The sequence below is a fragment of the Carlito syrichta genome, unplaced genomic scaffold (assembly GCF_000164805.1).
Source record: "Carlito syrichta isolate Samal-C Ts95f unplaced genomic scaffold, Tarsius_syrichta-2.0.1 Scaffold303208, whole genome shotgun sequence".
Classification (NCBI taxonomy): domain Eukaryota; kingdom Metazoa; phylum Chordata; class Mammalia; order Primates; family Tarsiidae; genus Carlito; species Carlito syrichta.
The window spans coordinates 387,431-414,421 of record NW_007247304.1 but is presented as its reverse complement, the minus strand read 5'-3'; the positions used below and the strand labels follow the sequence as shown (position 1 = coordinate 414,421).

The 26,991-nt window shown below is 35.5% G+C and overlaps 1 protein-coding gene across 4 annotated transcripts in view; it reads left to right on the top strand.

The window, feature by feature from the left end:
• The window catches only part of ERBB4 (erb-b2 receptor tyrosine kinase 4), a 750,739-nt gene that overhangs the window by 423,169 nt on the left and 300,579 nt on the right, over nucleotides 1-26,991 (top strand). For all 4 annotated transcript variants that reach the window (XM_008058078.2, XM_021712356.1, XM_021712357.1 and 1 more), the window contains exons 12-13: nucleotides 17,170-17,302; nucleotides 21,897-21,990. In XM_008058078.2, the coding sequence (XP_008056269.2) occupies nucleotides 17,170-17,302; nucleotides 21,897-21,990 (227 nt within the window). The remainder of the gene's footprint in view (nucleotides 1-17,169; nucleotides 17,303-21,896; nucleotides 21,991-26,991) is intronic.

Sequence of the window (26,991 nt, the reverse complement as noted above, 5' to 3'; positions counted from 1 at the left end):
TAGATCCTATACAATCTGGCCCCAAACTACCTCGCTAGCTTATAGAGTACCATTTTCCATGTGTTACCAATCTAGTATGTTCTCTGAAAACACTACTCTTATTCCTTTCTCAGACTCCTTTGGCTAGAAATTTTAATTCCCAATTTCTCCCATCCCCCTGTGCCTTAAAAATTGATATTTATCCTTCTCATCTCAGCTTAAATGTCCCTCCTTCTGTAGACTGACCTAATACCACTTACCCACTAGGTTAGAACAACTGCCACATTATCTCAGCCCTCACAGAGAGAGTATATAATTTGTATAATTTTATATACATATATAAAATTATCTTTTGCCCAGCTCCCCAACTAGCTGTAAGCTCCATGGAGTAAGAAAATACGTTTCTGTTATATCCTCAACTCTTAGCAATGCCTAGCATAAACTAAGGTAGTTTCTCAACAGATATTTTTTAAAGTAAACACATGAATACGCTTTTATGCTTTCACATTTCTCTTGAGTACATTTATTGAGTGCTTACTTAATGTGTTAGACCCTGCATTAAAAACTCTACTGCTATGATGTCTAATCTTCATCACAACCCTGAAAGGACGATGCTATTATTCACTTTAAAGATGAGTAACAAGTAAATAATTGCCCAAGGTTACGTGACTCATTAAAGAATAAGGATTTGAATCTATGTCTGTCTAATCGCAAAACCTGAATTATTAAACCATACCTTTCAACCTTTGAAAAGAAAAAGATTAACAATACCTGTCCAGACACATTTCAATCTCTTTGAAATAATCCATTTACTTTCACATATGGGGCACTGTAGCAAAATTCATTATTTTAAGCTTGCCTCTATATTAATGAAAGTAGGTTCAATGTTCTCTTTAAAGGTCAAAATACTAAGCACGTTATTATCTCTCCAAATTTTTAACACACAGCTACAGTCCAGATGAGATAAATAAAAAATCTGTTTTGCAGCTTTCAGAGAAAACACAGAGGAAGTTAAAGGTTGCTTAATAACTACATTACTAAAGTTACTTCAGAGAGGTTTATAGTGGCCTTTTGGACTGTAAGTCATTGAAGAGGCCTTCTTCTTCAGATGCGACTATCACTGCAGGAAGTCAGGGCTGTTGTATTCTTGGTGTTGATCGAAGAAAATTTCTTTTCTCTTCAGAATTTAAAATAAAGTAGTTTTGTTGGCCTTTTGCGGTGTGGAGATACTCCCTTTGGTTTCACTCTAGAGAAAATGATCAACCAGCCTTCAAGTCTATCATCTAATGGTTTGGAAAGAATGAAAAGAAAATAGTCATTATGGTTTCCTGTATATGATTGCTTTCCTCCGATGGATACTGCTTCCCTGATCCAAAAGTACTCTGAAATCGGGCACATGGATAAAGACTCAGGGAGACAGTAGACAGCAACAAAGTGGGGAAGATCATGGGTGAAGCCAAAACCTTCTTCTCCAATTCACATCAAAAGTATATAATGGAAAAACAAATCAGTCAGCTTTTGCTCTTCTACGTACTACAAATTTCCATCCCTCTTGGCAAAAGGAAGGAGAAGGCCCAGAGTGAGAGAATATCAGATCTTGGGAAAAAGTGTGTTGGTAAAATAAATGGATCTTAAAGCTGATGGAATATCATTAAAGGGACAGTGACAAGGGCATCCTGTTGGTTTTGTCAACATTCTCAAGAAAGAAACTGAGAAAGTAGTCGAGGGCCTTAAACAGATTATAAAAAAAATTTAAAGCATTGATTATATTTTCTTAAAGAAAACAAAGACGGTGACTACAGAGTCAGATTCAGAATGCCACACAGAATGAAAAAATGAAACAACAATTTGCAACAGAAGAGATCAAATCAGAAAGCAAAAGGATTCCTGAGGGTGAAGAAATAAATAAGGTGAGCTTTGTCATTGCCCAGGCAAATTGCCTTAAGGAAGATTTTAAGGCACAGTACAATGAGGAAGATCACAGACAGAGTCCCAAGAACTCTGAGTTGAGAAGACAAATCGAGGAGTCTGGGGGGGAAAAGGCAACCAGAGTTCATAGATAGCACCAGCGAGGGGGGCAATGCGGAGACAACTGTACTATAAGAAATATTAAAGGACATCCTTTAGAAAGGAGGGAATATAGGTCAAGACATAGAATAAGAAGCACCAGCAATGGTAACTACAGGAATAAGTATTTAGGATTTTATTTTTATCTCTTGATTATATTTAAAGACAATGTCATGCTTAAACTTAAATAATAACAATGTAGTGGGATGAACAAACACGTGAAAGCAAAATGTATGACAGTAGCTCAAAAGGATGGAATGAAAAAATGGAAGCATCCACTTGTAATAACTAAGTATAAGTTAAAACTAGGTTGCAATAAATTAGAGATGTATACTTGAGTTTCTGTTTCTAGGACAATGGAGTGGACATACTTTACCTCTTACTTCTGTGAAGTACAACTAAAAACCTTGGGTATTATAAGAAGATTTTAAAAGATGGAAAGAAGAGGCAGACAGGTTTTGAGACCTTGGAACCCAAGGAATGGGAACCCAAGGAACACACAGATGAGTTTCCTGAGTTTTCTTTTTTGCCACATATATCTCAGATTTGGAGATAAAGAAACTGGCAACTCAGAAACACCAACATGTGCAGACCAAAAAACCCCAACAAAATCTTCTCTCTCCCTAAAAGGTATGAAAAAGGGCAGAGTAGACAAGAAAGAAACTTGTTAAACAATAACTGCTCTACTCTGCCAAACACCAAAAAAGCAAAAACAAAAAACCACCACACACACACACACACACACACACACACACACACACACACACACACACACACACACAAATTATGAAGCACACAAAACACAAATCAAAACAAACTATGGTCCAACTTCACCCAGGCCCATGGAAAAGAGAAGGGTGTAGACTTCCACTCTCAACAGGTCAGCCTCCCTACCAAGTGGTATCAGCCAAGGCAAGATACACAGCTGAGACTTTCATCTCCACTGGGTGAGATAAAGAGACAGGCAGGACTGGATTTAAACCTAACACTTGTGACCCTAGGCAATTTAGACTCTCCATGCTTTGCCCATCTATAAAATGGATGTTAATTCCTACTTTTTGCAAGTGGTTTTGAAGATTAGGATTCATATATGAGCAAAGTGCACACATACAAAAAGCACAATAACTAAAACCACTGTATCTCTCAAGAATATAGTAGGAACAAACTCTTAACAAAGTAGTAGCAAATGCATTGAATAATATCTAAAAAGAATTATACCACATAACCGAACGATTTTTATTCCAGGGATATAAGACTGACACAATATTTGAAAATCACAGTCTAGGCCAGACATGGTGGCTCACATCTATCATTCCAGTACTTTGGGAGGCTGAGGCAGGAGGATTACTTGAGGTCAGAGATTCAAGCCTAGCCTTGGCAACATAGCTAGACCCCCATCTCCACAACTATTGAAAGATTAGCCAAGCATGGTGGCACATCTAAAGTTCCAGCTACTCAGGATGCTGAGCTCAGGAGTTCAAGGTTACAGTGAGCTATGATCACACCAAGGCACTGTCCTAGGTGTGATCCCTGGGAGACAGCGCAACACTGTTATTATCACATCAATTGATACGGAAATACAGAAAAAAATCATTTGAAAAATTAAACACTCATTCCTGTTTATTTGCTTAACTTGATTTAAAAAACCATTAAAAAACACTTATAGCTAATACTGTATACTCATTATACTATATATTTAATAGTATAATTGAGAAAATTCCCACTAGTTTGGGAAAAGCATATTCTTTCCTCACTCATTTAACATAATACTGGAAGTTCTTGTCAGCATAATTTGACAATAATTTTTAAGCACATAATTTGAATACATAAATCTGTCTCCATGCACAGAGGTCATGATGGTGTACATAAAAACTTCCAAGAAATCTTCAATTAAACTTCTAAAATAAATACGTGAATTCAACATAATCATAGGATACAAGATAAAACATACAAAATCTAAATACTAGCAATTATCAGGTAAGTATAGAAATTAAAACTATAATACTATTCAAAATCACTAAAAAATGTAATGCTTTAGTGTAAATCAAACAAGACGTAGATGTAGCTTGTATGCTGAAAACTAAAAAATGCTGAGGAAAGAAATCAAAATAGATCTAAATATATGTAGAGCCAATGCTGTGTTATTGTATTGGATAACCCCAAATTATAAAAATGTCAATTCTCCTCAAACTGATACACAGGTTTAGTGCAAGTTCTATCAAACTTTATCAAGGTTTTTTGAGATACAGAAAGATTATTAAATAATTTATATGGAAAAGCAAACAATTTAATCTAACTGAAACAATTTGGGGAAAGATAACACTATAGTGGGCAAATGTATTCTGCATAATTTTAAGATTTATTACATAGCTGCATAATTAAGACTGTGTGGTACTGATGGGGGGGATACATAGATCAGTAAAACTGAATAGAGAACCCAGAAACAACCCACACCAATATGCCCAACAGATTTTCGACAAAGGTGCAAAAGCAATTCAGTGGAGGAAAGATAGACTTTAAAACAAATGATGCTGAAACAAGTGAATGTCTATCGGTGAAAAAAAATGAAGCTTAACCTAAATCTCACAATTTTACAAAAATTAGCTAAAAGCAGGTCACGGAATTCAATGTAAAATGTAAAGCTATAAAACTTTTAGGAAGGCTGGTCGTGGTGGCTCAAGCCTGTGATCCCAACACTTTGGGAGGTGGAAACGAGAGGATTGCCTGAGCCCAGGGGTTTGAGACCAGCCTGGGAAACTTGGTGAGACTCTACAGTAAATCAAAAAATTAGCCGGGTGTTGTGATGCTTGCTTGTAGTTCCAGCTACTTGGAAGACTGAGGTGAAAGGATGGATCACCTGAGCCCACCAGGTCGAGGCTGCGGTGGCTGTGAGTGTGCCACTGCACTCCAGCTTTGGTGACAGAGTGCGACTCCAACTCCTGTTCCCCTTCCCCCCCAAAAAAAACTTTTAGAAAAAAAAAAATAGCAGGAAGAATGGTTTGGGATCTAGGATTAGGCAAGGGGAACTTGAGTTGGCACCATAAGCACAATCTGTAAAAGGAAGAATTAATAAATTTAACTTCATCAAAATGAAAAACATTTGCTCTAAAAAAATTTCCTAATAACAGAATGGGAGTGTAAGCTACACATTAAGAGATTTTCAAGTCAGATAGCTATATAGATAGATGGCATATATGAAGAGTTCTCAACACTAAATAGCAAAAACAAATATAATTAAGATAGGCAAATATATGAAGATAAATTTCTCTGAAGAGGATATATATATATGAAAAATAAACACATTAATGATGTTCAAAATTATAAGCCATTTTATAGAAATTTAAATTTAGAACATAATGAAATGTCACTACACCTGTGAGAATGACTAAAACAAAATAACATCTAATGCTTGAGAAGATTCAGAGAAAGGAATAATCCATATTTTGCTGGTGTGAATGTAAAATGATACAATCACTCTAGAAAATAGTTTGATATCTCCTTACAAAATCAACTAAAATGCTACTGCCATAAAAACCAGCAATCATATTCCTGAAGATATATTACTGAAAAGCTATATTTACACAGAAACCTATACACAAATGTTTATAGCAGCCCTATTTGTAATAGCCCCAAACTGGAAACAACCCAAATGTCCTTCCATGGGTGAATGTTAAAACAAACTTTAGTAATTCATACTATGAAATATTACTTACAATAAAAAGAAACAAATTATTAATATATGTAATAGCTTGGATGATCTCTGGAGTTGGATGAGGGGGAACTCAAAAGAAAATTGGAATGTATTTATCAAACATTGTACATTTGTTCTAAACATGTTAAAATGTCAATCATCTTCAAAATACTCTCTGCTTGATGCAACACACCTGTGGAGATGCTTTTTTTCCACTGATCACAAGAGTTTTTGAAGCCTTTTGGTTCTGCTGCCATATTTTGTTTCATCTCTTCCACATCAGCAAAACATTTCTCTGTGAGGATTTTTTTCATCCTGGAAACAAACAAAAAAATCACTTGGAGCAAGATTGCGTAAATAGGGAGGGCGGGGCAAGGTGGCCATGCCATTTGTGGCAAAAACTGCCCAACACTCAGCCTGGTATGGGCAGATGCGCTTGTAAATCATCCATCATGAAATGGGTGAGCATGTTCCAAGAATTAAAAAAAAAAAAAAAAAAAAAATTTCACAGAAACCAAACGCAGCCTCTCACAATACTGTGGTACACTGACACCGGTGGGTTCCTAGAACACTTACCTAGCTGGGGAAGCCTGGACTCCAAGGGGCCTATTCTCCAAAAAGTAATTCCATTTTGGGGGGGTCCCCCTCATATTTAGAGTGAAAAAAATGCCAATTTTAAAAAGTTACACACTGTATATTCCATTTATATAGCATTTAGAAATAACCAAAATATAGAAATGGAGAACAGACAAAGGGTTGAAGCAGGAAGGTTTGAGAGGGTAAGATGGAAAGGACTGTAGGAGACAAGTCAGTGTAAAGATACAAGTACTACCTAAAGAATTTTCATTGTAAAGAAAATCTGTTTCTTGTCTATATCAATGTCAACATCCTGATAGTGCTACTCTACTGTAGTTGTACAAGATTGTATCATTAAGTAACAATAGGCAAAGGTAACAAGGACTCTCACTGTATCATTCCTTACAACTACACATGAATATACTAAAATAAAAAGTTTAATTAAAAATATGTGTACTATAAACCCAAAAGATAAAATAGCAAATGAAAAAGTTAAGTAGCCCATGCAAAGAAAATAAAAGAAACAAATAAAGTCATTAAAAACTTAGTTAATCCAAAATATGGCAGAAAAAGAAGAGAAAAGGGAAGAGAACCGATTGAACAAAGAATCAAGATGAATTATTTCAACTTAATTATATCAATTATTATATTAACTGTGACAAGTTTAAACACCTTAACTAAAAGGCAGAGTTTCCTCAAACTAAATTTATAAAACCAAGGCTCAACGATAGTAGGTCCCTAGATATAAATCTTTAAGTGGCAAGCTTTCAAAGATGCAAATGTGTGTTCGCATGTCCTATGACTTCCATCTTTCTCTCTATCTTCTATTGCTGATGATCCTTCAGCTCTATCATTCTCTACCTTCTCTCCCTCCTCTTCTTCTTGACTGTTCACTCAATGCCAACCCTATACGTCAGCTGTTGTACTGTACTGTACTAATGTCCTTTTCAAGGAACTATACTCTAAGGTTAAAAACATTTTCTTTATTTTTGTTTGCTGTTTATGTATTATTTGTGTAGAAAGTATTATAAACCTATTACAGTACTATATAGCTGATTGTGTTAGTTGGGTATCTCTGCTAAATTTCTTGGATTTACAAGCGAATTGGACTTATGTGTGTGCTCTTGGAATAGAGCTTTTTATATGCACAGAACTCATTGAATATGCTGTCTAGAAGATGCAAACATCAAATATAAAACACAAATAGATTAAAAATGAAAAGACAGAAAAAGTATATTCCATGTATATATGCCATGTATATATACCATGTATATATGCCACGAGAGATAAAAGATCAATGGAAGAGATTAGAGAGAGAAATAGACTAAAAAATGTATAGACAACTGATTTTTTACAAATATGCAGAGGGAATTTAGTGAAGTGAGGACAATATTTCAGCAAATAATACTGGAAATACTGGCTATCTATTTGCAAAAAAAAAAAAAAAAGAATAGATTCTTGCATGGTACCTGTGACGGTTAAGTTTGTGTCAACCTAACTGGATCACAGTGTCCAGTTATTTGGTTAAGCATTATTATTGGATATGTCTGTGAGGATGTTTCTGGATGCAATTCGAATTTGAACTGGTAGACTGAGTGAATGGACTGCACTCACCAGTGGACTGAGGGTCTAAACAGAAAAGGTACAGAAGGAAGATTTTATTATTTTTTTTGCCTGATTGCATGAGCTAGAACACTGATCTTTCTCCTGCTCTTGGAATGGGGCTTACACCATCAGCGCTTCTGGTTCTCAGGCCTTTGGACTTGAACTAGAACTTAATGGATCTTTTGGATCTCAGGCCTTTAGACTGAGACTGGAACCACACCACTGGCTTTCATGTGTCTTCAGCATGCAGATGGCAGATAGTGAGACTTCTCAGTTTCCATAACCGTGTAAGCCATTGTTATATATATATGTGTATCTAATACATACATGTGTGTACCTATGTATATATAATATATTCTTTGTTCTGTTTTTTTTATTTTAGAGAACCCTAATACAGTACAATGTGTACAAATTAACTCATGATGGATCAAATTCATAATTGCATATATATATAATTGTAAAACCTATAAAACTTTCTTACAGAAAAACTTTGTTACCCTGGGTTAAACATATCTTAAATTATTAGATAATGATGCCAAATCATGATTTAAAAAAGAAAAAAAATGATAAATGTAATGTCACCAAAATTTACTTTTCAAAAGACTGTGTTAAAAGAAAAACAAGGTTAAGATTGGGGAAAATATCTGTGGAATACATAAAGAAATCTTAATGTTCATTAATAAGAAAAAATAAAAACCACATAAAATGGGCAGAAGATTTAATGACACCAGCAAATAAGGTACATGGACAGCAAATAAGTACATAAAAAGATGCTCAACATCTTTAATCATCAGGAAAATGCAAATTAAAGCCACAATGAGAAACTACTACATACCAGTTGGGAAATCTAATATTAAACCAACAGACCATATCAAATGTTGGCAAAGATATGGAAGTACTTCACATCCTAAGTTGTGTTCATTAATGGTGTAAATAGTACAACTACTTTGAAAAACAATTTAAACCGGGTTTGGTGGCTCAGCCTGTAATCCCTGCACTTTGGGAGGCTGAGGTGAGTGGATTGCCTGAGCACACGAGTTCGAGACCGGCCCGGGCAACTTGGCGAGACCTCCTCTCTACAATAAATAAAATATTTGCCGGGCATGGTGGCACGTGACTATAGTTCTAGCTACTTGGAGGGCTGAGGACAGAGGATTACTAGAGTCCAGTAGGTCCATGCTGGGGTGGCCATGAGCGTGCCTCTGCACTCCAGTCAGGGAGATGGAGACTCCAACTCAAAAGAAAAGAAAAGAAAAAAACAATTTGACAGTTTGACAATATCTTAAAAAGCTAACCCTATACTTATGATACTATCCACTCATTCTCCTTCTAGAATTTACTCCAGGGTTATGAAATTGTATGTCCATACAAAGACTATGACCCCTATATTCATAGCAGACTATTTTTAGTGTCATTTAAAAATTTTATTTTTAATGATTTTATTTTAAAGACGTGATTGAAGATTAGGTAGATAAGTAGTCATCGTACAGGTGAAGTGTGAGCCTCCCTTTGGTCCCCACTTCACCTGGTTTGAGAACAGGTACCCTCATTAGTGTTATGTGTCCTCCCTCCCCTGGAGGTGTCCTGCTGCTGTCAATCCCTTTCTTATAGTATTATGATAAATGATCAAGGTCTGCCTGTGAGTGAGGACATGTGGTACTCAATTCTTTGTTTCTGTGATGGATCACTGAGTACGATAGTCTCTAAATCCCTCCGAGTTGCTGCAAAGTCCATAATTTTGTCCTTCTTCATAGCTGTGTGATATTCCGTCAGGTATACGTACCACATTTTTTTGCACCTGGTGCTTCATTTGGTATCATTGCTTCTACGGGCAGCACAGTTGGCTCCATGTTTTTGCTATTGAGAATATTGCTGCAATAAACATGTGTGCAGGTATCTTTTTGGAGAATGATTTAAGTTCCTCCGGGTATACTCCCAGAAGGAGGATTGCCGAGTAATCTGGAATGTCAATTTTTAGATCTTTTAGGAATTGCCAAACTGTTTTCCACAGAGGTTGTACTAGTTTATACGCCCACCCACAGTGTAGAAGTGTTTCCTTTTCCCCACAGCCTCTCCAGCACCTGTTGTTTTGTGAGATATTGATGATGGCCATCCTGACTGGAGTTAGGTGGTATCTCAGTGTGGTTTTAATTTGCATTTCATTGATGACTAGTGAGGCTGAGCATTTTTTCATGTATCGGTTGGTTGCTCATATGTCTTCTTTTGAGAAGTGTTGTGCAACACCCTTGGGCCCCCTCCTACTGTGGGAGCTTTTCTGTCCTCTCAATAAATCCTGCTTTAAAAAAAAAAGAGAAGCATCTACTCATATCTTTTGGCTACTTTTAAACAGGGCTGTTTGTACTTTTTCCTTTTGGCACATTTGAGTTTCTTGTAGATCCTAGATGTTAGGCCTCTGTCAGATATACAGTTGAAAATATTTTTTTTCCCATTCTGTGGGCTGTCTTCCCACTCTTATGATGGTTTCTTTTGCTTTACAGAAGCACTTCAGTTTGATTAAGCCCCACTTATCTATCTTATCTCTTATAGCATGGACATTTCGGGTTTTGATTGAAAATTGGTTCCCTATTCTAATTTCTGTAAAGATGTCTCCTGTGTTTCCTAAGATTCTTATTATTTGAGGTTTCATGTTTAGATCTCTGATCCATTTAGAGTTGATTTTTGTGTATGGTGATAGGCGAGGGTTCTGTTTCAATCTTCTGCATGCGGTCAGCCAGTTTTCCCAGCACCACTTACTTAATAGCTCCTCCTCTCCTCAGTGGTTGTTGATGGAGGCTTTGTTGAAAATGAATTCATTGAGAAATTGAGGTTTTGCCCCCAGAATCTCTATCCGGTTCCAATAATCTACATGCCTGTTCTTGTACCAATATCAGGCTGTTTTGATTATTATAGCCTTATGAAAAAATTTAAAGTCCGGGAGTGTGATACCTCCCACTTTGTTTCTTTTGCTAAGGATTGTTTTGGCTATTTGTGGTTTCCAAATGAATTTCTGTATTGTCCTTTCTAGGTCTGAGAAGAATGATATTGGTAATTTAATAGGTATTTCATTGAATCTGTAGGTTGCCTTTGATAAGATAGACATTTAAAAAATATTGACTCTTCCAACCCATGAACATGGAATATTTTTCCATGTGTTTGTGTCTTCTTTGAACAGTGTTTTGTAGCTTTAATTGTAAAGCTGTTTCACTTCTCTAGTTAGGAAGATACCAAGGTATTTCAATGTGTGTGTGTGTGTGTGTGTGTGTGTGTGTGTGTGTGTGTGTGTATAACTATTGTGAATAGGATTGTGCTTTTTATTTGGTTCTCTGCCTGTTTGTTGTTGGTGTATAAGAATGTGACTGTCATTGATTGTGTACCCTGAGACTTTTCCAAAGGCCTTTACCAGTGCAAAGGAGGTTTTTAACTGGTTATATTGGGGTTTCAATGTATAGGATCATATAATCAGCAATGATGGATAGCGCAACTTCCTCCTTTCCTATTTGGATAACCCTGATTTCCTTCTGTTGTCTGATTGTTTCAGCTAGGTCTTCCAACGCTATGTTGAATAGGATGGGTGAGAGAGGACAGTCTTATCTTGCTCTGGTTTTCAGGGGAAATGCTTTCAATTTCTGTCTGTTCAGCAATATGTTGGTTGAGGGTTTATTGTACATGACTGTTACTACTTTGAGGTATGTTCCCTCTATGCCTAGGTGTTCAAGCATTTTTATCAAGAAGTATTGCTGGATTTTTTCAAAAGCTTTTACTGCATCTAATGATGTAATTATGTGGCTCTTGTTTGTACTTCTGTTGATGTATTGAATTACATTTATGGTCTTGTGGATGTTGAATCAGACCTGCATCCCAGGGATGAAGTTTACTTGGTCATGGTGTATGATTTTTGAGATGTGTTGTTTAAGTAGACCAATATAGAGTGAGATATAGAATAGCTCTTGTTGCAACCTTGGGAGATTGTGTGATGTCAGACAGTCCTCCATTTCATTTATGTTTTTGAGTTTGTTTCCATACAGTTGTACATAGCAATCTCTGATAATCTTTTGTATTTCTTCAAGGTCAGTTATTGATCTTTTGCATTTCTGTCTGTGTTTATTTGAACTTTTTCTCTCTTTTTCTTGAACAGTCTGACTAGGGGTCCACCAATCCTATTTATACTTTCAAAGAACCAGCTTTTTGTTTCATTGATTTTTTTCTATGATATTTTTGTCTTCTATGTCCTGAATTTGGGCTTTTCCTTTGGTGGTCTGGATTCTTCTGCTGAAGTTAGGGCTTTGGTGGTCTTGCCTTTTCAGCTCCCTTAGGTGCTTTATTAGGCTATTAACTTGTGATCTTTCCATTTTTTTGATGTATGTTCAGAGAGATATAAATTCCCCTCTTAGTACTGATTTCATGGCATTCCAGAGGTATTAGTAAGATGTCTTTGTTTTCATTTGTTTCCAGGAGTCTTTTAATTTCTGTTTTGATTTCTGTGTTGACCCAGAAGTTGTTTATCATCATGCTGTTTAGTGTCGATGTCTGTGGGTTGTAGAAATTTTGTTGGTGGGGATGTTTATTTTTATCTACTGTGGTCTGAGAAAGTGCATGGAAGTATTTTGATCTTATGAAATTTGCTGATGCTTTATTTATGACTGAGTAGGATCTTGGAGTATGTTCCATGTTGTGATGAGTAGAATATATTTTTCATGCTTGTTGGGCGGAATGTTCTGTAAGTATCTATTTAGTTCACTTGGTCAAGTGTCAAATTGAGGTTCCAGACCTCCTTGCTGATTTTTTATCACAATATTCTATCTAGGATTGTTAGTGGGGTATTTAAGTCCCCAGCTATGATAGTGTTAGAGTTAATATCTTTTATTTGCTTACTTGATAGTTTATAAAATCTGGTACTCCTGGGTTGAGTGCCTATATGTTTAGGATGGATATTTCTTGTTGATGGATTGAACTGTTTATCATTATGTAGTGTATCTTTTTAAATTTTTGATAGCTTAAAAGTTGTTTTGTCTGATATTAAGATCATGACTCCTGCCTTTTTTTGTATTCTGCTTGTCAGAAAGTTTGGTTTTCATCCTCTAACTTTGAGTCTGTGGGATTTTTATCTAGTGAGATGTGTTTCCCCATATATTGGGGTCATGTTTTTTTTTTTAAATCCAGTTTGCCATTCTATGTCTTTCCAGTGGTGCATTTTGTCCATTCACATTTGGGCTGACTATTGAGATGTGAGAGGTTATCCTTGTCATGAGGCTTTTATAAAATTTATTTATTGTTGTCATTTGTTTATTTGTTTGTTGGTTTTTGTTTGATTTTTGTGCTGATATACATGTGTGTTTTCAATTTTACAGTCAAAATGCATGCTGTATTGATTCTTTGTTTTTCTCATTATTGGGAAGTGTGTGATTTTTTCTTTCCTTTTTCTGTGCTTAATACTTTATTTTATTTTATTTTATTTTATTTTATTTTATTTGAGTTGGAGTCTCACTCTTGTCGCCCAGGCTGGAGTGCGGTGGCACACCCATGACCTACCGGGTGTAGGCAGTCCTTCCACCTTAATACCTTCTTAAGCATCTCTTGTAGAGCTGGTCTGGTTGCAGTATAAACTCTTAGGGACTGAATGTCTAGGACGGATTTAAATTCCCCATCACTGATGAAGTTTAGCTTAGTTGGGTAGGAAATTCTTGGTTGGAGTTGTTTATCTTTGAGAACTTTGAAGATTGAACTTCAGTCTCTTCTAGGCTTCAGTTTTTCTGTAGATAAGTCTGCTGCTATTCTAACTGGTCTTCCCTGGTAAGTAGTCAGACCTTTCTCTCTCGCTGCACTTAGGATTTTTTCTTTTATACCTACTTTGTGTAATCAAACTATTATATGTCTAGAAGTTAGTTTTCTCCTTTGATGTCTTGTGGGTGTTCTCTGAATCTCTTTTGTTTGGATGGTTACATCTTTTATGAGTTGTGGGAAGTTTTCTTGGATGATCTCATGAAATGTTTGTTTCAGGGTGCTCTCAGTTCTTTTCTGCTTCAGGGATACCAATCAGGCATACGTTTAGTCTCTTAATATAATTGCACATCTCTTGAAGGCTTTGTTCTGTCTCTTTAAGCTTTCTTTCTATTATTTTAACAGAATGGGATAGTTCCATATTTTAGACTTAAAGCTCTGAGATTCTTTCCTCTGTTGGGTTAATTCTGTTTCTATTCTTGTTAGTTCATTATTTATTCCATTGACTATATTCTTTATGCTTGTATCACTGTAACTAATTCTTTCATATTTTTATCTTGCCCTTCTCAGATCTTATTCATCTTTTCCAACCGTTCCTTGATCTCTGCATTTGTGGTCTGAGAACAATATATCTGGGTGTCCTTCTTTGTTTGAGTTCTGATGTTTGTATTCTCCAGCACTGTCTTTCTAGGGTTTGCTGGGTTCCCTGTGTTTTTTCATTGATTTCTCTTCATTTATGATGGATATTTCTTTTCTCTTTGTTTATGTTTTTCACTGAGAGAGGGAGTAGTTTTTACTTTTGTTTGCTAAACCCCCATTCTTCCTTTGGTCAAGCCGCCAGATTTGTTTGATTTTGAAGCCAGGTTGGGGTGTTTAACTATCTGTCCTTTTGCAGCTTTGAGATTTTTTTAAAGGTATGTTGGGGGGTGCTAAGATTCAAAAGCTGCCTGCAGATCCCAGTGTTCACTGACTGTGGTGTGGAACGCTGGGACCCACTTACCCTCACCTCACAGTATGTCCATGCAATGGAAATGTATGTATATCCCCCTCCACCACTCATCCTCTGTGGGCTGGGTTCTTCATCTTTGGCTGCAGCCATAGACCTAATGTTCTAATTAGGGGGATGAGATAACTGGGTCTCCTCGCCCAGCCTGTCCCTCTGGGAATACTGCATCAGGGGTATTCTCTTTAGGTTGACAGTGATCAACCTCAGAGATGGGCTGAATTCACCCCTCAGGCTCAAGGAGTAGCTCTGCTCCTCACATGGGCAGGTCAGAGCCTGTCTCCGACTGGCTACTAAGACAAAGGCAGTGGGAACATCTCTGCATCTTGCTCTCCTCTGGTACCTACCTACTAGTTTTGCTAGTGTATTTTCTCTGTGACCCCCACTGCCAATGTCCAATTTGGTGCCTGAGGCTTTGGTGGCTGGTGGTGCCAGCAGTGGCTGTTTTTTTGCTGCTTTCTTCCAGGTAAGGTAACAGAGATGGTGAGTGTCCCTGGGCCGTGGATCCCTCTGGGATCTGAGTAGTTGCATGGGCAGCTGCCTCACCTGGAGAGCTCAGGCTGTTTGTTCCCACATCCCCTTCAGTCAGACACTCACACACCCACTTGCCAACACACTTACATGCATATTCGTCCCTACAACACTCATTTACATGAAGACTCACACTCTCTGACTGACTCCATTGCCATCTTTTAATCCCCCTCCATTCTTATTAGCATATTAATTTTTAATAGCCAAAATGAGGAATAGTCTAAAGGTCTGTCAATAGGTGAGTGGTTTAAAAATGTGCTGTCTGCATACAATAGAATATATTCAGTAATCAAAATGAATGAACGATGAATATACACGGCAACATGGAAGAGCTCAAAATAATCATGTGAGTGAAAGAAACCATATAAAATATAAAAAGAGGCCACACACTATATCATTCCATTCGTATGACATTATAGGAATTTCACACTTATCTACAGTAAATAATGGAAAGAAGACCAATGGTTGCCTGAAAAGGATAGGCCAGGATGGAGAAATTACATAAGGTCACAGGAAATCTTTGGGTTACATGTATTGCTTTGATTGTAGATGTGGTTTAGTATATTTGTCAAAACTAATCAAATAATACACGTTCTATGTAAGCAGAATATTATATGTCATGTATACTTCAGTGAAACTGTGCTCACACACTACTCTCTTGAACTATATTGGGGGAGATTATTCAATTATGCAGTTATAAAGTGAAAATATTTGTTGATAGATACAAGACTACCTTGAGGAAAAAGTTTACACTGCTTAACATATAGGCCTTTTTACAGCTCCAGAATATAGGACAAAGAAAATATGAATTGAGATATTTGTTTCAGTGTTTTAAACTGGTCGGGATCACAGATGCAGGCAAATCACTCTTTCAAGCATATGTTAGAGAAGTCAACTTTCACAGACTTCACAGATACGATTCTCTGCTTATGAAATACTCACTCACATATCCATGCCATCCCAACCCACCTCACAAGTGTTCTTGCCATAACATTTTACTTCCTATAAGAATTAAAATTAGTAACTAATGAGAAGATAAAGAAGATTTTTGGTGTTTTTAATCTCCTGAGAGTTCTTAATAGTTCATGAAAAACACAATTGCTTTGCAAATGCCGCAAATCGCTTTTCAGGTACCCAGACTAACATCTGAAGTATTTATGGCTCTTCTTATTCAACATCAAGCATCCCTTCGCTAAAATGAAGTCATGCAGTGTAAATAATAATATTCTGAATAAAAGATATTCAGTATAAAGGGGGCAGAGATGGTGACCCTTAAGTGGCAAATTTAAAATTATTTGGCACTCTTCCATCAATAACAAAAACATTAACAAATAGAGCTAAGACTTGAAAGATCATTATTACTACTTTAATCTTTATACCTCTCCATATATAATCACTAAACTTTGTTGAATATCCTTGCAAAACTTTTTTCTTACATGTGCCAGATTGAATAACATTAAAGCAGGCGTAGTTTGACTACAACAGAGACCTGTAAAAAGCGTACATTTCATTTCTACTCCTCTCCTTCTCAACTTCCATATATTCTTCTTTTTTTCTCGTCCTCGTTCAATTTTTTGTTTCATAAAAGTTTATTTTTTTCTATTTATTCATGAAACTATCAGATGGAATTGAAACCAAAATGGTGTATTCATGGAGCAAAATGCTGACTTGGAGAAGGTGTGCTTTGTTTTTTCACCTTGGAAGGTTAACTGGTATCACCTTTCCTCCCTATCATTTTTATGGAAACACTGATTTTGTTCACTTTTATTTTCTTTAAAAAAAGCAAGATTCCTGTAACAGACACCGTGACTAGGACTCTGTGACATGAAAGAAGTTGGGGATGTAGATGGGACATGATGGTTGGATAGGCAGCCAAAGTTGTTTGCCACAGATCTTTTCAAGCAAACTCCTGTAAAATAGTGTTCCCAAGGAAAATCGTAAGTTTTGACACAGTCCTCTGCTTTGTTTCCCCCCCGCCCTTGATTGTGGTGTTTTGCAGCCGCCGAAGGAATGGTGTGCAACCATCTGTGTTCAAGTGACGGCTGTTGGGGACCTGGACCAGACCAGTGCCTGTCTTGCCGCCGCTTCAGTAGGGGAAAGACCTGCATAGAGTCCTGCAACCTCTATGACGGGTAAGGCTTCTTGTCATGTTGCCCTGCACTGCATGAATGGTGAAGCGCTGAGTAGTTCAGGTTTTAAAATTATAACAAGGTTTCACACGGTGTATGCACACCAAGGTTTTTAAGGGGAGCTCTTATGTTAAGGAGACAGCACATAGAAAAATTGTTTGGCCAGTTATCCCAGCACTTTGGGAGGGTCGAGGCGAGTGGATTGCCTAAGCCCACGGGTTTGAGACCAGCCCGGGGCAACATGGTGAGACCTTGTCTCTACAATAAAATAAAAAAATTCTGGCAACTTGGAAGGCTGAGGTGAAAGGATTACTGGAGCCCAGCAGGTCAACGCTGGGGTGGTTGTGAGCAGGCCACTGTAACTCCAGCCTGGGCAATGGAGTGAGACTCTGACTCAAAAAAAAATTTTTGTTTAAAGGGAAAATAATCAGCTTGTAAATAGCAAATTATGTGCTGTTTGTCTCATGGGATTGAATTCATGCTTATTCACATGATTATGAAATAAAATTTTCTGTACATGAAATACTTTAGATCAAAATATGCTTGTTTATGTGTGTGACACATAAAAGGAAGTACAATAGACTTTAAATCCATTAAGTGAATATCACATTAAAAGTTTACTGAATATATATATATATATACACACACACAATATTTTATATATATATATATATATATATATATATATATATACACACACAATATTAAGGAGAGAATGGACTGTAAAAATCATTTTATCTAACAACAGCATCTTAAGTGGCTAAAGTCACAATACTGTAAAAGAATCAAGCCAACACCAGAACTCAGGACTTCTGAGTTTCATCCTGTTTTCTTTCCAAAAAGACCATTATTTTCTTCTCTGTTTCATTTTTAAACTTTTCAGAAATATGAAATTGGCCAGGCTCAGGGGCTCAGCCTGTCATCCCAGCACTTTGGAGGTCAAGGCGAGTAGATTGCCTGAGCCTGCGGGTTTGGGACCAGTCCGAGCAATTTGGCGAGACCTTGTCTCTACAATAAATCAAAAATTAGCTGGGTGTGGTAGTGCTCGCCTGGAGTTCTAGCTACTTGGAAGGCTGGGGTGGAAGGACCACCAGAGCCCATCAGGTTGACGCTGGGGTGGCTGTGAGTATGCCACTGCACTCCAGCACAGGCAATGGAGTGAGACTCCAACTCAAAATAATAACAACAACAACAACAACAACAAAACAGCAAAAGCAAACAAACAAAAAAGAAATATGAAATTTACAAACATGTGTATGAAAGCTGACCAAAGAAAAAATACAGGTTTCCTAAACAAACACTGACTACCAGATTGGTTTTCATATTTAACATTTTTCTTATTTACATTAGTCAATCAAATCTAATAAATACATTTAAAGTTTTTAATGTATTTTGCAATAATAATGATGGTATAGGAAATCATAAGCATAGGATTAATTTGAAAGACAACTGATGAAAGTGTCTTGTGAAAGTCTGATGTAATTCTTGCCTGGAGGTGGATTCTTATCCTATGACATGGGCTAGTTTCTTAGTATTGCATAGTGGTTAAGATAACTCTTGAGGAAGAATGAATTCAGCTCCCAACTTCATCACTCTCTAGTTGAAATGCCCAACCTTAAACAAAAAAGAATTGAATCTTTGTAAACTAGTTTTCTTATATGAAAAATGAGACTAATATATAGAATAGTAGTGATTATCCAATGAGAAAGTACATAATAAAATCTTGTTAGAATTTCTACCATGAATATTGCTGTCATTAATTCCTTTGTGTCTATTATTCTGAGTTGATTAAATGGTTAAATAAAATAGTCATCTTAAAAACCGATGAAAGTAATACAAATAAGACATTGACCAAAGTCAGAAGAGCATATCTATAAAGCCTTAGGAGAGAAGAAATTCTTTTAAAAAGCAGACTTTTTAAAACCAGGTGAAGTGAAGACCAATGAGAGGTTCAAACTTCACCAGTACAATGATCACACTTGTACCTAACCTTGAATTGTACCCCACATCTTTAAAATAAAGAAAACTTTTGAAAAAAGCTGAAAGAAGTTCTTAGATATTTCCACTGACATTAAAGAAAAGGAAAAATGAGAAAATACAAATGCATGTTAGAAAACTCTTTGTATAATAAATAACTAAATGTTGTGTGATCAAAAAAAAAAATCAGTCAATTCCTGGCTGACTAGCGTTCAAATCCAGAGCACGTTAAGTTACCATATTTAAACAATTTAACTACCAGGCTCAAGCAATCAAAAAGAAAAAGATAGGTACCTGCAAGGGAACTGTAAAACTTCTCTTATATGACAGCGTGTTAAAGCTCTTCTGAAACCTTAAGACCAACACAAAAACATCAGAGAAAATGAAGTCTAAAATCTTTAAGGCATTTTTACATTTAATAAGGGCAACTATCAATGAAACATTATTCTTTCCCTTTTACAGAGGATATTTAGAAAACTGGAGCTGAGAAAAGTTCAAGTATTTAAGGCCTAGAAATATTAGTGTGGTGCTGAGATATAAATTTGGGAAAGACTGGATTCAGATGCATTCATGCTTGATCACAGGATTAGCTAAAGCAGCTAAGGTAATACACATACAACAAAACCGGGAGGGATGTATCACAGATTAAGCAAGTGAAACAAAACTGGGTATGCAAAGTTCATGCTCAGTAGACTAACTTGTTGGGCCAGAGTCAGACCAAAGACCAAAGGGAAACTGGCAATGCCATAATAAAATCACTAAGGGACAGAGAAGAAAAAGAACAATGATGGAGACAGTGACAATAAAGGAAAGAAGTATGTAATAGAGATTGCAAGGATCTTTTCTAAGAGCAGAAAGGGAGATGGAAGTCATACAAATGGAGGTTTATGGATGAAAAGGCAATCGATTTTTCCATGATATTTTATGATGTACATTTTATTGCTCAACTATGTGTGTGTGGAAGAGCGTTTTGGAGAAGAGTAAGGAAAGCATGACCTATAGTTAAGTAGCATAAAAATCATGACCTTCATTTAGTACCATATCCCTTTAATCACTCAAGAAACTATTAACCAAAACCGGTAATTAGCTGATAATCCCAGGCTTTGCTTTAACTGTGGTGTAATTTCATTATACAAAAAATGCTTTTGATTATCTTTACAATGTAGCTATCTTTCCATACCAGGTCATTTTGACCTTTATTTTCCAAAATTTTCCTCTGTTGGGTATGTTTATTGTTCATGATAACAAAGTGCAATAGATAACCTGTTTTTATGTAACAGCTTTTAAACTCAAGAAAATTTATAAAAAAAAATTAGTCCATGACAATTTAATATCTTACTTATAAAATGCAAAGTCCACATAACTAAGTATATGTACATTTCATACATGATTAAACCATACTATTCATCTTGAAAAACCAAACAATTATGTTGCCTTGGAATGTAGTCTTAATCAAACCAACAGAAAACATACATTTGGACTTCTGTTGTTTTACTTATCCTTTGAACTTCTGTTGTCTATTAAGGTTTTACAGTATTCAAATAAGAAAAAGTGATCACTTCAATGTTAGAAAAAATATTTTTAAATTTATTACCTAAATAATCCATAATTGCCATATCTTTAATGCTGTTGATTTTTGCCCAGCATACAAAGGCACAAAAGAGTGAAGCAGATAAAAATATTTAATAATATTTATTAATGACTCATAAATAATGACATCTCAAATTGTCTTTACACAATACCTTATACTCTTGTGTTTTATTGGGAAATGTTGACTTAAACATATTCCTTTATTATTGAAATGAAAATTTTGGAGTAGAAAGTAAATGGAAAATTTATAAGTAGATCACGTATAATTGACAAATAGTCACAAAAATATAAGGATGTGGGAAAGGGTGACCGTCATCTCAGGAGATTTTAATTAGGAAGTTTTATAACGTTACCATTAAACTATATTTTTAAATTTTATACCATATAGGATAACTTCAAAAAGAATTAGACTGAAAAAACATGTTGTGGTATTAGATCAATAATCTAAGAAAATAAAGTCTACTCTAAAAAGATATTTTCTCTAATTCTCCAAGGCAGAAATTTTAAAAGGAAAAAGGGAATCAAAGCATTTTTTGAAGTTTCACTAAAAATAAATTGCTGAGTCTTGGGATTTGAAGGACAAGGATGGGGAGCATTCATGTAACTTAGCAACAGGAAAAATACAATAGTTCTGTCAGAGTTTAGAAATTAAAACTTCACCAAGAGTAAAATTTTATATAGATACAAAACACGCACAGCTTTACTCAAAAAGGTAAAAGTGGTTCTGCTGTGTCATCAGAAGAGTTACACTTTTTTTATTTTTATTTTTGAGACTACTAGAATATTTCTCACGAGAGAGAGATTTCCAGAACGAGTCTATCGTTGAACTCAATGGAGAGCGAGGTGAGCCATCTGGCTGCCGTTTATCTTTTCTCCTAATGGAAAACTTAATGTTTCTGATGCTCCTGGCACCTAGAGAAACAAACTCTAGAATTTACTCTGCCAATAGGACTTTTAGCAGATGTTACTTCATTTGTTAAGTTGACAGCTTGTTTGCTTACACCTTCTCATGCAGCTGATGTTTCCACAGTGAATTTCGGGAGTTTGAGAATGGCTCCATCTGTGTGGAGTGTGACCCCCAGTGTGAGAAGATGGAAGATGGCCTCCTCACATGCCATGGACCGGTAAGCCTGAAGGCATCTGTGGTGTATTGGCTTGTTTAGTATTATGTATGAATGTTTTTTATGTTATTGTTTTATCATTTATTCATCCATTTAATAGGTAGTGATAGGATGCTATGGGGAAACATGTTTAATATCTTCCCCCAAGAAGCTTAAAGTTGAGTAGTAAAGACAAAATATTTAAAAATTCAATGTCTTAAATATTTATTCCTCAGGTAACAGACATATTTAAACAGAATTATAATTTGTGAATTAGTCCTGTAAGATTGTACAGTATAAAAAAGAGGGATACTCAAGTGATTAGATTGAAGCACAATCACTGAGATAATATAAATATGTACAGATTGTAAAAGGAACACAAATTAGGAGAAACTAACTCTATCTTTGGTTTGGAAGTTGGGGCATCAAGGAAGGCCAGAGAGAAGTGATGTGTGAGCTATGCTTTGAAGAGGAATCTGGAAAGAAGCAACGTGTAAAAATATGCAAGTGTGGTAGTTCATGTTATGCTTGAAAACTGGAATACATTCTTATCTGTGCTTAATCATTCAACTATTATGGCAGTGTGAAGGATAGTGGAATGAAAGAGGAGAACGAGTACTCATAAAGTAAGACTTAAAGCAGTGTAACAGATACTATAGCAGAGAGAAGAACTGAAGTATACGAATCCAAGGAGGGACTATAGAATCAGGAAAGTCTTCTTGGAAGAGGTGCCATTTATACAGTTTGAAGTTAGCCTTAAAGACAAAATGATAATCGTCTTTTAGATCTCTCTTTGGTTTCCATCATTCAGGTTTTTCTTAATAATGGAATCAGTATGAATTTGTCATTCCAAAGTGCCATATTCATCCTTCTTTAGACAAATTTCCAGTTTATCTGTTATTGAGTCATCTCTCAGTAGATAATTTGGGGACCAACATTTGGGTGTAAACAAGAGCTCAACATTTGCTCCGTAATAATTCATCTAAAATTTAAATAGTATTAATTTTTCTATCCTAGTGCTTACTCAGCATTTAATTAGCGTAGGAAAAAAGTGTCATTGAGCCCTGCAAACTTCCATTAGGCCCCAATGAGCTGTTCTGGAACTTCACCTAAAGAAGGATATGGAAAGCTGGGAGAGTTCTGAGGACTGCCACAAGGATGATTAGGGAAATCAGACCTCTGAGAAAAGGAAGTGGTGTTATTTGGCCTGAAGAACCAAAGTCTAAAAGGCAATTTAATATGTAATTATCTCCAAGTAAGTATGCAAAAGGCATATGCAGCTATTTTCTCTCTCCACTATGGACAGTAATGAAGATACAATTAATCTGCCGCATGAGAAATGTGAATTCTATAAAGAATGTCATGAAACACAGGGAAGGAAATTTCTGGAATGGGTTGTTAAAATTAAGATGTCTACCTTTTGGTAACTTCTGGACGATGAATCATGAACTAAATAAAGTCTCTTTCTGAGAAACTGAAACTTTAAAAATGTGTAATTAAAATAATCAACAATTTGACCATCTCCTCTAAACTAAGTTGGGGATAATCAATGTATGTAGAACCATTCATAATGTATACTGGAAACCGATTTACAGAAACATTTTTTAGAAAATTATGAGCAACTGCTAAAAACTGCGTAACATTGGTGAGTCACTATGGATGCCAGTGCAGTCATTTAGATTTCTTCACATAGATATCTTCTTTCTATTTTCTAGATTAATTTTTTCTTCACACACATTATTCTCTATTTCTTTCCCTTACTCCTTTTATTTTGAACAAACTTCTAAGAAATATCTTGTCATTTGCTCAACAAATATTATTTAGTACCTACTTTGTGTCAGGCTTAATCAGCATAGCTACTGCTGAATTTTCACAAACTAACAGATTCAAAAATTAATATTCAAGCATATGTCTCTAAAATCACTACAGGTACATTATTTGCATGATTTTAATATTTTTTACATATATCTCTTCTCCATCTATTGCATTCTGTATGTTGAAAATGAATTCAAGTCATGATATTTTGAACTTTATTGTAATTTGTATTTTTCAGGAAAATCAAGTAATTTTATTAATTAACACTTTTGATTCAAATAATCCTATAAACAGAAAATGAATGTGGTTAGAAGCAGTATAAGTGTATTTGCTGATAGATCATAAGTTTTCTAGCGTTATTTCACAAAAAGGATCTCTTCTATGAGAATTTGATGTTTGCATAACATCTGGAATAAGGGCTAGCCTTCAAAAGAAAGACCTAAATAACTGCCCCGTCAGTAGTCCTCCACTAGTTTTCATATGAGAGAAAAGTTCAATTATCACTTTATCTACTAATCAAGTCAGAATTAATATAATCATTACGGATCATATTTTTATTCATGATTTCACAACATTATTGAATATCCTTTGCAAGATAGCTCTCATGCTAGGTATTTTCACATAAACATTTTCTTTTTTTGTTTGTTTTTTATTCTCCCAGTTTTGCCAATGACAAAAGAATCTCAAAGATGTGAAATGTATTGCTCAGTATAGAAAATCTTTGGAATCACAATTTCAGCATCTAATCTCAGGGTGCTTGACTATCAGTCCCATGCTCTTTCTATTCCTTATGCTGCCTTCTGCTGTATACAATTATTCTAGTTAACTACTCATTTATTAATTTCTCTTCATTTGTATTTTTTGCAGTTCATTTGTTTATTCATTTGTTCCTCAAAAGATAAAAACACTTTGGTATAATAAGAATAAAAGGTTGTTTGGCAATATGATAGCTATATATTAAATGGGATAATATCATTCTACTTAAATATGACACAAATCCAGGGTAATCTTGAGAGGGATAGATGTGAAAAAAAGGAAGGTCACTGCTTTTCCATCCTTACCTGTCTACACTTGGTCCTATTTATTTTATTGTATTTTTTACCTTTGTATCCATTCTTCCTTACTTTCACTATTTGTATAAGTCCTATTAACAAAGATAAAGGAAGACATGTCAGAAGAAAGAGAAAAAAGGGAAATCAACGTTTTGGGAAACCAAAATATAAGCTAGAGGAACAACAAGAGAAGAAAAGGGATGGGGGAACGGAATTGAGTTTCAAGATACATTTTTTATAAAAGTTAAAGTGGCTGTTAAAGCAAGTTAATGGAAGTTGTGCTGTTATCACAAATTACCTCCATATTTCAGCAACTTAAAGAAATACATGTTAGTCTTTTCATACGAAGTGCACTGCCAGCCTGGGAAAATAACATCCCCCTTCTTGAGATGGTCTAGCATTCCAGGATGCTTTGATGGTATAGCACCTCCAGTTTTTCAGTAGGTCTCTGAATAATGGCAACAGAAAGAGAAGGCTAGAGAATTCAGCATTGGCCGTCTCATCTGTCACTTCTAAATACATTGTATTGTTCAGATTAAGCCATACATTACTTCTAGTCGGAGGGGAATGGCAATCTTCTCATGTGGCTGGATATAGAAGAGAAGAGGATTCTGGTGAACCATAGCTTTGTCTCTAACAGTAGCTACCAGAGAAAGTATCAATTGTCACTGAGGAAAAAAAAATGTAACGTTTCTATCAGCATTTAGCTGATATTTTAGTTGTCTGTCTAGATTATTGAATCCAGAGGCAGTTTAGAATTAAGGATAAAGAAGGGTATTTTCACCTCCCGGTTTTATCATTGCATGTATCAATTCATTTACTGCACCTAGGTTCTTAAAAGCATAGGGAATACAATAAGGAAAGGATAAGCATTAGAAATGTGCATAATTCTTTAAGCCTCTTTATTATGGAAATGAGAAGGTGAATCAGTACATATCATTTTCTCTGAGATTTGGCAGGACGGTTTTTAGTTATGTCAGCCTATGACATTAGATTTTCTCTCATGATAATACAATCAAACAGAGTCATGCACCATATAATGACATTTCGACTGGTGAGGGACAGCATATGTGATGGTCCTCCCATAAAATTATAATACCCTACTTTTACTGTACCTTTTCTACATTTAGAGATGTTTGCATCTCATACACACATGCCAGAAACTGTGAATTCTATAAAGAATGTTATGAAACACAGGGAAGAAAATTTCTAGAATAAGTTGTTAAAGTAAAGGAAATTTCTGGAATGAGCTGTTAAAGTAAATTAAGATATCTATATTTTGGTAACTTATTGACTATGAATTATAGAATAAATACAATCTCTTTCAGGGAAACTGAAACTTTAAAAGTAAATAATTAAAATAATCAAGAATTTAACCATCTCCTTTGAACTAAGTTGGGGATAATCAGTGTGCCTAGAACCACTCAAGATGTATACTGGAAACAGATTTACAGAAATACTTTTTTAAAAATTATGAGCAAAAACTGCTAACAACTGCCTAATGGTTCATTGGTGAATCACAATGGATGCCACTGCACTGTTATTTAGATTTCTTCATGTAGATATCTTCTTTCTATTTTCTGGCTTATTTTTTCTTCACACACATAATTTTCTACTTATTTCCCTTACCTCTTCTATTTTGTACAAGCTTCTAAGAAATATCTTGTCATTTTAATCTTTACTTTTCATACACATGAGATGTATCTATCTATCTATCTATCTATCTATATTTGCCATCATGTCACTATTACTACAGTATTCAATATAGTGACATGCTGCACAGATTTGTATTCTAGGATCAATAGACTATGTTACATGGCCTAGGTATGTTGTAGGCCACACCACCTAGGTCTGGGTACACTCTTTGATGTCCACACAACAGTGAAATCACCTCATGTTGCATTTTATTCAGAATGCATACTGTCAATAAATAACACTTGACTCAAGTTGAGATACTTAAAAAATAAGGACAAAAATAATGTATCTTATTACAGTACACTTAAAGAACAAATCTGAACTCAATTTTATGACTTTTTATCTTTTGATTACACCTGGATATTATTTTGCATTATAAGAACTTAAGAGAAAAATACTTCCTAATTCTTAATTCAAACTATAGCTGCCAAATTTACATCTAGTAAGTTTTCTTCTGTGTGCT